We start from the raw sequence: 12,733 nt of genomic DNA, 5'->3' as shown, positions 1-12,733 counted from the left end.
ATGGCCTTTTTGGTGGCCATAACCTCAGCCAAGAGGGTCACAGAACTCGAGGCTCTCTGTGTCAAACCACCGTATTTGGTCTTCCACCCAGGCAGAGTTCACCTCAGGATCTTTTCTACCGAAGGTATCTTCGGAAGCTAACATTAATCTTTCTATTAATCTTCCAGTATTCTTCCCCAACTTTCAAAACAAAGGAGAGTATAAGCTGCACTCTTTAGACGTGCACAGACAACTACGTTTTTATATTCATCGAACTACTGGTCATAGGCAATCCGATCAGTTGTTTGTCTCCTTTGCCAAAAACAACTTTGGCAAGTCGGTTTCTAAAGTTACCCTCTCCCGATGGATATCTAGTTGTATTCTCTTAGCATATCAGAGCTCGGGAAGGCCTGCACCTCAGGGAGTCTGTGTTCATTCTACTAGGGCCGTTGCTACATCGGCTGCTTTCAAGGCTAGGGTTTCTCTGGATGACATTTGTTCCGCAGCCACTTGGGCTTCATCTCATATCTTTATCAGCCACTACAAAATAGATATTGTCTCCCGAGGTAGGGTGTCTTTTGGCTCTGCAGTGCTCCGGAATATTCTTCCATGAAGGCCACCCAAAACTTAGGTAGTTGGGGACTCTGTCCCAAAGGTTGCTGACAAATGAAGTTCCTACCTCAGATTAAGAAGTTATATACTCACCATAACGTTCCATCTGAGTAGGTATCTTCATTTGTCTGCAACCATCCCCCCCCTCCTTCCCCCTGACCAATATGATCCTACTTGGGGTTCTTTAGATTAGTTCCCTCTGGGGCACAGTATTAGCTGTGCTATGGGGCAAACTTGATCTGAGGTCAGTCAGGGTTGGTAGGGGATTATGGGTAAAGGGAGGAGCTAGGAGCTCGGATCTATGCTCTGATAGAAGTTGCCGGCTCAGATCCGAGATCGGATCCGTATCCCAAGGTTGCAGACAAATGAAGATACCTACTCAGATGGAACGTTATGGTGAGTACATAACTTCTTATTGCATCTTCTTGATGTTCATAGACGGTTGCGTTTCTATCTGCACAGGATAAAGAAGCTCAAAAAATCTGATCAACTCTTTGTATGTTTTTCTACTAATTGTTTGGGCCAAGCAGTATCCAAGATCACCCTGGCTAAATGGATAACTGATAACATTTATACCATTTATTCCCAAAGGTGTTAAATTGCCTCATCCACCTGAAGCCCACTCGACTAGATGGCCACTTCAACATTTCTGCCAGGATATCAGTTGGTGAAATATGTGCTGCAGCCACTTGGTTTAAGACTCCTAGATTTGTTTTTCATTATAAATTGGACATAGTCTCCAGAAGCAGGGGCATCTTTCGGCTTGACAGTGCTCCAGCATATCCTTCCTTAGGAATTACATAACTGGGGGCTCTGACCCAACAGCGAGAATGAAAAGGGCGACATCAGATGTAGAAGTTGTGTTCTTATAACTTGGCATCTGTGTTGTCCATTTTCATTCTTCCTCACTTCCCTCCAATCCATCCCCCAGCCTTGGCATCTTCGAGATGTTATCTAGAGGAATTTAGAACCCATAGATTCATGACTTGGGCCCCAGAAACTCTTGATCTGTTGTATTTCTTCCTGGTAATTTTGGCTATTAGAACACCAAACTCTAACTGAGGAGTTGGGGGAATGTGTGATGCATTATGGGAAAGTGAAGAGCTCGAGACTCTGATCTTAGTCTTGTGAATGCAGCCAAATCGGATCCGAGGTTAGATCCGAAGACCCAACAGTGAGGAAGAATGAAAAGGGTCAACACAGATGCCAAGTTATAAGTGCATAACTTCTATTTCTTGTACACATATCTACAATTTCTTTTGCACATTTTATCTTGGCTATAAATTACAAAGGATCTTGGTTCACCTGCTTTAACAACTTCTACAACTTTAGGCTGGGGACCTTCACAATAAATCTGGTAATCTTTTCGTGCAGTTACTATCACAGTAACACTTCTGTCTCTGTTGCTTTATTTTCAGCATTTTCTCTACATCTTATTGAGTCTTTGGTATCGTCAACATAAGTGACTATCTACTTTTCAACCTTGCATGGATCAGCTGAGCTTAATGAGTGGCAGAGATCATGCAGCTTTTGCTACAGCTTTTTCATGGAACACTTCACTGTCCTAATAATTCTCTCCACCTTCCCTTTAGATTGTGAAGTGTGTGGACTGGAAGTTACGTGTCTGAATTCCCATTTACCTGCAAACCTTCTGAAATTCTGTTGGCTGTATTGTGGCCTCTGTCATGTGTACAAGAAACAAAAGTTACGTCCTCAACTATAATGCTAGAAGTGCAGGACCAGATTCCATCATCCTCTTCCTCTAGGACTAAGGCCAGTAGGACTGCTTGGCACTTAAAACTTTCCTAGGTTATCTGTCTCCTCCCCTTTTGCCTATAATACTAAGTGCAGAAGACCTTTGCTAGCCCATGCTAGGGTGGCTCAAATAAAAAGAGGCCAGATAAAGATCTTTGAATAGAACACCAAACTCAGATTAATTGTAGCAGAGGGGAAGGAGGGTGGATTCAAAGAGGATGGTGAACCTGGCTCTACACACCTATTTTTGCTGCAAGTAAATAACTTTTCATATGTGGCAGGACTGGTTCACCTTCCTCTATCTCTAGGACAGAGTCCCGAGTTTATCATACTGGGTAGACCTTCACACGAGTAGCTTCTCCTGGTAGTATCTCAAAGATATCAGGGGACACAGTCTAACCACTAATTATTGCTATGACAACAGGTCATGTTCTTTGACGTGTAATTTAAAGCAACGTGTAGCCGTTGCTTTAAACAAGCAACTTGAGTGTGGAGCATTGCTTGGGTATCACTGAGATACACAGACGAGAAATGAGTTACATACTTACCATAATGTTAGGCTGTCTTGCTCCACGTGTGTCCATTACAAAATTAGGACTGGTAGCTATAACCAGAAGTCATATAGTCACCCAACCAAGCTCTCTCAAGCTCAGTCTCTTCCCCTCGCTCTCATAATGCATCACTTAACCACTTTTCTCATCTCTCTCTCTTTAGTGACAAAACTCTGACCATATCTTTACTACACAGGCCTCAAGTGTAATCCGGTACGTCTCTTCAAAGGGGCATAAAATATGGATGGTGTAGATCTAATGTTATGATAACTACACAACTTTCCTATTTTAGATTATCCAGTCTGGCAACAGCAACATCAGGAATGACTCTGCAGCTACATATGTTCTGTGGATTCATAAAAGAATAGAGCAGAGAATGGTGGCTGAAAAGGTCTACCTGTATCTAGTGATCAAGTCAAACGTACACTGTGACTTGCAGTAGTGAAGCCTATGTAGCAGATGCAAAAATATTATCAACAAAGGAATTTCAGAAAAAAGCTGACAGGGTAGAAACTGCCCCTTGTTGAATGGGTTTTTCATTTGCCTGGCAGTGTTGAATTGTCTTTTATACAGCAAAATGTGATACATTCTGATACACTTTTTGGCCAGCTATATTTAAAGTAAATGGGGGGGGGGGATGTCAGCTTTTCAGTTATGGTTCTGTCTAGATAGAAACCTGCATTGTCTGTGAACATTGAGAGTGCAGCATGTACTATGTTTTATAGAAAATTCTGGAAAGAAAACCAGAAGGCTGACAAATTACTTTAGGTTTAATTCTTCTGGCATAAAGGCACAATTACTACACCATTAAAATCTGTCCTTATGAAAAATTATACTGGAGGATTTTGACAGCAGAGCTTGTAAATCAGAGACTTTTCTGGTGGAAGTGATAGCCATGAAAACAAACTTTAATGCCAAGAACTTCAACTCTGATTAAGGCAGTCATTCAAAAGGTGGTAGAATTTAGACACCAAAGTAGTACATGTTATTTGTGAGATGGTTGGAGATGCAAGCAGGTCACAGAATGGCCTTCCCTAGCATGTGATATTGACTGATAAAGGGATCACTTGTGAGGCATCAGGAAGCACCAAATTAGCTTGCCCAAAAGATGACTAGCTTTTCCCCAGTACAGGCATTGCTATAAGTGATAAGTTAACACAGCCCACACTCATAACCTCATGACACTGGAGATATGAACGTGTTCCCCTTGTTAATGTGCCGCATCTCTTGCATTGTGTCAGAGTACATAGCAACTGCATTCTGGCGGAGTACGAGACCCTGAAAAGTCTGCCATGACAGAAGGTCCACTCTCATTTCCGTATCACTGATATGCAAAGTGGCTTCTTGATATTCCCATTTCCCTTGGTCATCTGCTCTAAACAAAGTCCCCTCCACACTCCAAGGCACATATGGTCATGGCAAGTGTGCGATTGTGACAGTGGGAAGGGAAGATGCAAACCCAGAAAACAATGTGTAAAATAAATACATAAAAACATTTAATAAATGGTAGCCCTTGAGATAGGTTGTGTCTGCACTAGCAAAGGTTCTGATTTCTCACCTGAGAAATGTAAATGAGACAGAGAATCCAGCACCTCACACCCGTGTACTCTTATTGAATGAACATCCTCCATGTGCTAACTGGCAGTTAAAACTACACATACCAAGATTGTCATTGCCTCCAACACTTTTAAGTCATAAGGCTGTAGCAACTAGTGGGAGAGATGACAGTGTGTAAATAGTTGATCAGACTGAGAAAATTCTGTTCAGCTTAATACTTGTTGACCTGTTTTCAGGTGGAAGCCAATAAATACCTGATATTAAAACGGCCTCAGCTGCAACTTTTGCAGTACTACCTGATATCTACAGAGAAAGGAAATAGCTGTAGCAAGTAGTTCCATTCGGAAGTTAGTGACTCTTTTTAAGAGGCAGCTAACAGTGCATCATCCAAATAGGGAAACGCACTGATTCTCTCCAGTCCTAGATTAGCATGGATGGCTAGCTGGACCATCCATATTACATATCTTTTGGTTTGGCATTACCCTCTTTGTGTGTCCCCTTGGGAATCTGCATACATACGCATGCTTCTGCACATACCTCCACAGTTGTATTAAGACAAGCTAATAGGAAAAAAACTAGCCCTGACGGCATTTTGCTGTCCTGGCTGTTTGAGACTTCCTAGGACTCCCACATAGTTACTAAATCTTAATTGCATCTCTGTCCTTATAAGCAGACTTCTGTTTTTGAATGCTGTTAATCCTCCCCTCTCCCATCACGGCATTTCATTATTATGTTAATGTAATAAAAATGCAAGACCTGAAGACTACATTAATTTGACATTACAGTTGATTTAGGGTTAACAGCCAGATACACAGTTACTTTTGTGCTTACTTGGATAATGAGTTAGCATGAAGCACAGTAAAGATGCAGACTGTGAATATACCACAGTTGCAATCACTGCCATTGAATGTAATCTGTTTAAGTGCTCCTAGAGTAAAGCCGCCTTTGTAATTTTCATGGCTGTTTATATGGAAAATAAAAAGTATATATTACTTGTTACTACTATTTCTAACTTGGACCTAATGAAGCTCTGACAAGGACTAAAGTGCTTATCCTTTGTGTTACCTTAATAAACCATGGTTTAAACAAGCAATTCCAGCGGGAATCTTTTTTTAATAAGAAAGCAAAGTGGTCTTTGACCAAGGATCTTGCATAAGACATCGTGTCAATGGTCCATTTTAGTAATTCTTATGCCAATATCTAGAGCAGTCATTCCTGTACAACTATTTTTTCTTTTTGTTGATTTGTCTATAAAGAAAGTGTGTACCATCCCTTAAGGCTGGAAAACTACATTTCCTCTGTGCGTGTGTGTATGTGTGTGTGTGTGTGTGTATATATATATATATATATATATATATATATATATATATATATATATATATATATATATATATATATATATATATATATATATATACATTACACTCACACATGCATATATAAAATGCATTCCTCAAAGCAAATTGTTTTGTTGGAAGGGAACAGAAACTGATTTAGAATTTTGTCTGGCCAGCCATCAGCAAACGTGCTTTTCAGTGTGTGTGTGTGTGTGTGTCTTCTTTCGGCTTTTCCCGGTTAGGCGTCGCCACAGCGGAACTCCGGTCCGCTAATGATTGGCAGTAGATTTTTACGTGTTGGCTTAACAGGCCTAACGCACAGCCTTCAACGAAGGATCATAATGGAACTCATAAATAAAGACATAGGGGACTTGCAGACTTTGGATCCAACCCAGTTTGGATTTGTCAAAGGCAGATCATGCCTTTTAAACTTGGTTGACTTTTTCGAAACAGTCACCAAGGCCATTGATGAGGGAAAGGTAGTCCACACAGCCTACCTCGACCTGGCAAAGGCTTTCGACAAAATACCCCACTCAGGCATCATTGAAAAACTCATCAGCTTAAATGTAAACCCATACGTCACAAGATGGGTTGCAAACTGGCTAAGTGACAGAACCCACAGGGTCAGAGTTGCTGGCGCCATGTCAGACTCAAAGCCTGTCACAAGTGGTGTCCCACAGGGCTCAGTCCTGGGCCCACTTGTTCGGCATCTACTTTTCAGAAGTACAAGCAAACACAGGAGGGCTATGGCGGACTAAGTTTGCAGATGACTGCAAACTGGGCGTCATAGTCGAAAACACATCTGACACAGATATCCTTCAGAAGGGTCTCATAGAGACGGATAACTGGTGCCAGAGCCATGGCCTAAAGTTAAACGCCAAAAAATGCATAGTCATACCCTTCGGGAAAAACAAGGTTACCCCTAGCTACCATATAGGTGGCAACCCACTAAGCACAGAAGAGGTTATCAGGGATTTGGGGACCCAGGTTGACAGTAACCTTTCGTTTGACACTCACGTTGCCAAAGTAGTTAGGAAGACCTTCTACATTGCCCACCTGATCATGAAGGGATTTACATCTAGATCAAGGGAGGTCATCGTCCCCCTGTACTCGTCACTCATCAGACCAATGATTGAGTACAATGCCCCATTCGGAATGTATCTGACCCGACACCTGCAGCAACTGGAAAAGCCCCAAAAGTTCCTCACCAAAAGGATAAAGGGTCTCAAAAATATGTCTTACGCTGCCCGACTGAAGGAACTCCAACTCTATTCAGTCGCTTACCGTCTGCTCAGAGGTGACCTGTGCCTGACATACAAGGCCATGTCCAACCCGGAATTGATGAACATGCTTCACCTCAAAAAATCTAGATCCCACAGAACTACAAGGGCGGGAGACTTAAACCTTGACACGGTTATTAACAGAACGTGCTGTAGGGACAGATTCATCACCCAGAGACTCCCTATGCTGTGGAATAAAATCCCGAGTGTGAGGCAGAGCACCTCGCTGGCCTTGTTCAAGAGAAATCTTGACCAATGGATGGGAGATCGCAGATATACCCCAGGGATTATCTCAGTGTCACTGCTAGACAGAGACACAACAAAAAAATGGGCATAGTATCCCTCAAAATAAAGGGGTGGCAAAAGCCACAAAACTCTGGGCTAGGCTTATAAATGCCCTTGGGCAGATAGCCTAGTATTAACCTATGAACACCCATTCATGCATGTCGCCACACAGAAGATGATCTAACTGAGAATCGAACGGGCAACATCTAACTGTGAGGCGACAACGCTACCGCAGCACCGCCATATTTCTAGTAGTATCATTGATTATAGGTTACTTCTACTAAAACCTTTGGATGATAGGTTTGGAAACTTGGTTAGGATAATGGAAAGCTGAGAGAATGTTATGATATATAGAGAGCTTTATGTTTAATACCCATTTATATGTCTGTATGAATACAGATACATTTGAATATTCTAGTAAGCTGGGCTGCATCTGAATCTGTAGTTGTGTTTCCCATGATGAATGCTACTTATGTTTGTCTTTTAGTGTGATTCTGGTTCTGAAGCTGATGGAATGATGCATCAACGGAAGAAAAGAAAAACCTGTGTAATGGTTGGCAGTGGTAATTCAGCTTCTCAAGACGACTGCCTTAGCAAGGAACGGAGTTCCTCCAGGTGACCATGATGGATGGAGTTCTATCAAACTGCACTGGCCCTTTAATGAGAACTTCAGACAGTTACTTGAAACACATAAGTAGCTCTTAGAAGAGTAGTACTTAGTGTGTTTGAAATAAATTTTTATCATAAGTTATAATGTGCACTACAAGTACTGCAAGACAGTGTAACATCAGTTTTGAAAGTAATTTTTATTAAGAAAAAATGTACAGGGTTAATTGCACTTCCTATTAAGTTTTTCATCAAAATGACTCTTGTACCCATCACCAGTTTCATTTTTTTAGTCTGTTGGTAAGTAAGTAAAAAAGTAAAACTAGAATAGAAACTGCTAGATTTTAGTAATCCCAGTGAAACTTTGGAAGGTGTTTGACAAGAAAGGCAAGAAATAGATGTAAAAAAAAGCTCATTTTTATAAAATGGAAGAAATCCATTTCTGCCTGTTATAATTGAGATTCTGTATAACCTATCTTAAATTGGCTATAAAGAGTAAAGCTGGACTTTTTCACATGTATACATCATTTTCCCTGATGCGACAGTATTTAATGGTGACCGCTACATTGAGACGAATTCTTTTTTAATTCTGGAAGTATTGTGGCTGGAGACGTCTGATGAAGCATAAAGTCTCAAATCCTTTTTATTTGACAGCAGGAAGAATTTTTAATATTGATTTTTTTTTTTTTTTTTTGTTCTAAATGCTTTTTAATGAATGCCAAGGCACACTGAAGCATGATAGAATAAACCTTTTTGAACAATAAATGGTTAATAATAATGAAGAGGTGTGAAAGCTTTATATTGTCAGGTATATGAAATACCATTTCTACCCTTTCCTTGTTGCACCATGTTAAGCTGTATATTAGGTTACCAATTTGGGTTTTAATATTGATTTTGTTTTGAGTCTTGAGTTTATTTTCAGGTTAGTTTTTATAGCCCCTTTGCTTCCGATTGTCTTCCCATGCTGTCTTCAGAAGCAGTTGGTGCACATGGCAGCTTAACATAGCAAATGGCTTCTTTCCTTATGACATACACAACAGAAAAGTGGTGGTAGCAATAGGCTTGAGCCCATAATCTTTTACAGCAACTTCATTGAGGAGATGCAAGGATTTTAATGGTTTGTGAGTTGGCAGGTATGTTCATTGCTGCAACGAAGATGTGTCTACATTTTTTATCTTAGTCTAGGGACAAGGAACAGCTCATAAAATACCTTTTGGGCTGTACCCAACACTGACAGCCCCCCTGCCCTAAAATTATCACAGTCCTCTGACTTCATAGGACCTTTAGGAGTTGTGTGACACTAGGAAGAGATATTTGAATCTCTCTGGTCTGCCAGAGACAAAAACCTACAGCTAACCGAACATCCCAACAAGCCTGTATCAAAGCTCATTATCCTGTATGGAAGTCACCAGTATTCTTGTTGATCACAGTTGCAGCAGGATTCCTTATGTATGGGATTCAGCCACAGGTTGATATCTACTCAGTCAAACTGAACTGAATCCTGGAACTCTGAGGTCATGGGCTGAGCTGTGCTGCCCATGAGAGAGGATGCAAGACGCAAGTATGTCAAATAAAAATGGATCATCTGTTACCACGGATCAGGCTTCATCCGCTTTCATAGATTTTTGACTGCATAGCTTTAGCTCCTTCCCTTACCCTTAATCCTCTCTTTAGCCTGAATTAACTCAGATCTTGTTTGCTGCTTCAGCAATATAGACATGGTCACCTGTAGCTTGAGTGTGTAAGGACAGATAAGTGGTATTTTTTATTCTTGGTTGTCAGTTGTATACTTTTTGCCTTTTTATCTTCCTCTTTTTTCTGCTAAACAAAAAAGGTAAAACTCTTACTACAGAAGAAAAGGGAGGTTAAAAAGGGAAAAAAGTATATAACTAACACTTGCCTGTCAAGATCAGAAAATAACCAGATTCAGTTGGGGATCATTCCTTCATCTCCCATTGCACTTGCAAGACTGCCACCATCCCAAAACCAGCTCTTGACTCCTACTCTGATACTTACTGTAGTTTTCTAGAGCCATTGTACCGGAAAATTCCAAGTTGGTCTATGTTTGATCTGAAGGCTTGGCCATCGTCATCTCCAGCTACACCTCTTATCCAGGTAGCCTGGACTCTGTTGGAGCAGGAGTGGTCTTGGAATTGTAGGATTGGTGCCAGATCGGGGGGTGGGGGGTTGGGTTTGACTCCAGTGCTTCCTATATCCTACTATTGGGTATTTCTCTGTACCATTGTTAGTATTTCTTTCTCCCTTACCCATCTTTAAGGTGACTCTTTAGTACCATTGCTGGTATCCGTCTCGTCTTTCTGCCTTTCTTTTACCAGTATAAAAAAGTATCCCTTTTCCTTCTCTCTCTTTATTGTTAAGATGGCTGAAAAACCAACTGGATTTAAAAAAAAAATCTACAAGGAGTGTGTCTGCTGCTTAGGAGCAGCGCAATTTTAACCACCTATCAAATTTGTGCAAGTTTCAACTCTGGCCCTAAGTGGGCGTTTTCTGAGACAGACTGTCCAAAGTATGTGGTCCTCAGCAGAAACCAATTTACGTGTTAGTGTCCTAGAGATGAGGGCGATCCTCCTGGCATTGTGGGCTTTTCAGAACTTTCTTTGTCTAGGGACATTTGCTATCCAGACAAACAGTTGTTGGTGTGGTACATCAACAGATGGGGGGGGGGATCCCAGTCCTACCCCATTTGTCAAGACACAATGAGTGTGAGACAGTGAGCGATCTCTACCAACAGCTTTCTTCTAGCAATACACATACTGGGGAACTCTTGTGTGCTAGCTGGCAAACTCAGGAGGACTATTTGTCTCTTAATTAAGCTGTGGCAGAGAGACTCTGCTGTTGATGGGGTCAGCCTTGCTGTGAGCTGTTTGCCTGTCCCCTCAACAAATGCAGCAGGTTCTTTGCCCTAATCCCCTTCAGGAGGAATCTCCAAGAGATGCTTAAGTCTACATTTGGCCCTCCAGTTTCCTTTATGCTGATTCCCCCCTTACCCTCAATCCCCAAATTTCTTCAGAAAGCACACTAGTTGAACAACACGATTGTCTTCCTTGCCCTCTCTTGACCTCGTGTGGTTACCCTTCTTTGGTCTCATCTCCTATGTCCTCCTTGGACACTGGCTACATGTCCAGATCTGATCACCCACCACACAAGGATGGCTTTTCCGAACCTTCATGGATTCAAACTGACTGTGTGGCTTCTCCACTTCCAATGATGGCTAGACAGCCAAGGCTTTCTTCCCTAGTTCACATTCTGTTATCCCATAAAGCCTCCACTAGAAAAATATATAAGTCAGTGGAAGAAATTTTCTTATTGGGCTTATCAGAGAGAATTGGGTACTTTCACTGCACCTATCCATGCAGTTTTAGATTTTCTTGCTTCAGTTTTTTAAGGAGGAGTTATTTTTTTCTGCCATCAAAGTTCATCTAGCAGCCATCTCCAGTTATCACACTGGAGAGTATGCTTTTCCCTAGTTTTTCCAAGTTGTGCAAAGCCTTCCTTAAATGTACTTTTTTCTTCGACCTCCGATTAAAAATCCTACTTCACCACGGGACCTTAAAGTCTGATCTCAAGTTTCTGTCTTGGAAGACAATTTTCTAGTGGCCTCACTTCAGCAAAGTGAGTTTCTGAACTCCAAGCACTTAATGCAAAGCCACCATATTTGAACTTCCACAAAGATAGTCACTTTACATAGTAATCCATCCTTTCTGTCCAAAGTAGCCACTAAAACGAACATAATCCAAGTGATCATTTTACCAGTGTTCTTTCCAAAATTTTCTAATAAAGGTGAATACATGCTTCACCTTATAGATGCACATAGCTTTGTTTTTATCTTCATAGGATGAAGATTTTCAGAAAAATTGATCAGTTAATCTTCTTTTCCCGTAGTAAATAGGGGAAAAGTCTCTAAGGTTACTTTAGCTAAATGGTTAACAGATTGCATTTCATATGTTTATTATGAACAAGGTTTGCCTTTGCAAAGACCTCCAAAAGCTCAGTCCACTAGATCCATGACTTCATCTGCTGTCTGGGCCAGAGCCTTCTATTGATGATATTTATGCTGCAGCCACTTGCTCCAGTGCTCATAGAGGTATTGCTCATTACAAGTTGAGTGTCATCTTCAGAAGCAGAGCAGTTTTTGGTTCTGTAGTACTCAGGAACATCTTTCCCCGAGAGCCTCCTAAGGTTATCCTAGCTGGGGAATCTATCCCATTCGTTGAGAAATAAATGAAAATTACATCAGATTTAAAAGTTAAGTGCTCACTGAAACTATGCATTTGTGTTGTCTAATCCCACTCTTCCTCAACATCTGCCCCTCCTTCCCCCTCTCCTTTTGTTTGGGAGTGAACCCATACACACTGTTCCTGTTTGAGGCCCTTTTTCTGTCTTTATTTTTTATGTGGGCTATAACCCATTATTTTCTGAGAGCCCTGCAAACTCTTTCTGATGTAATAAAGTAGTGTGGGGTATTACGGGTAAAGGGAGGAGCTCTAGAGTTGGATCTTAGTTTGGAAAGAATGTTGCAGAGCATATCCGAGGTCCGATCAAAGACCCATTCATTGAGGAAGAAAGAAAATGAAAAACACATATCCGTAGTTATGGTGAGCACATAACTTTTTAAATTTTGTTAATATTTTGTTTAAATGTTTTTACTATGTAAACATTTTGTACTCTCTTGAATTTGAGTCAAATATAAATACATGTGTGTGTGTGTGTGTGTGTGTATATATATATATCGTTTTAGTGTGATATATAT

General features: G+C 41.0%; 2 protein-coding genes across 2 annotated transcripts in view; both read left to right on the top strand.

The window, feature by feature from the left end:
- The window catches only part of LOC122804726 (bifunctional arginine demethylase and lysyl-hydroxylase JMJD6), a gene marked incomplete at its 5' end in the record, with an annotated part of 393,936 nt that extends 385,192 nt beyond the window's left edge, over nt 1-8,744 (top strand). The window contains 1 exon segment of the mRNA XM_044074779.1: nt 7,844-8,744. Within this exon segment, the coding sequence (XP_043930714.1) occupies nt 7,844-7,975 (132 nt within the window).
- IFIH1 (interferon induced with helicase C domain 1) overlaps nt 1-12,733 on the top strand; it is a 2,457,004-nt gene that overhangs the window by 2,039,205 nt on the left and 405,066 nt on the right. The window lies entirely within an intron of this gene.

The sequence above is a fragment of the Protopterus annectens genome, chromosome 6.part0 (assembly GCF_019279795.1).
Source record: "Protopterus annectens isolate FY-2018-M chromosome 6.part0, PAN1.0, whole genome shotgun sequence".
NCBI lineage: Eukaryota > Metazoa > Chordata > Ceratodontiformes > Protopteridae > Protopterus > Protopterus annectens.
Note: the sequence above shows the minus strand (reverse complement) of the source record. Positions and strands in the feature narration are given on the sequence as shown.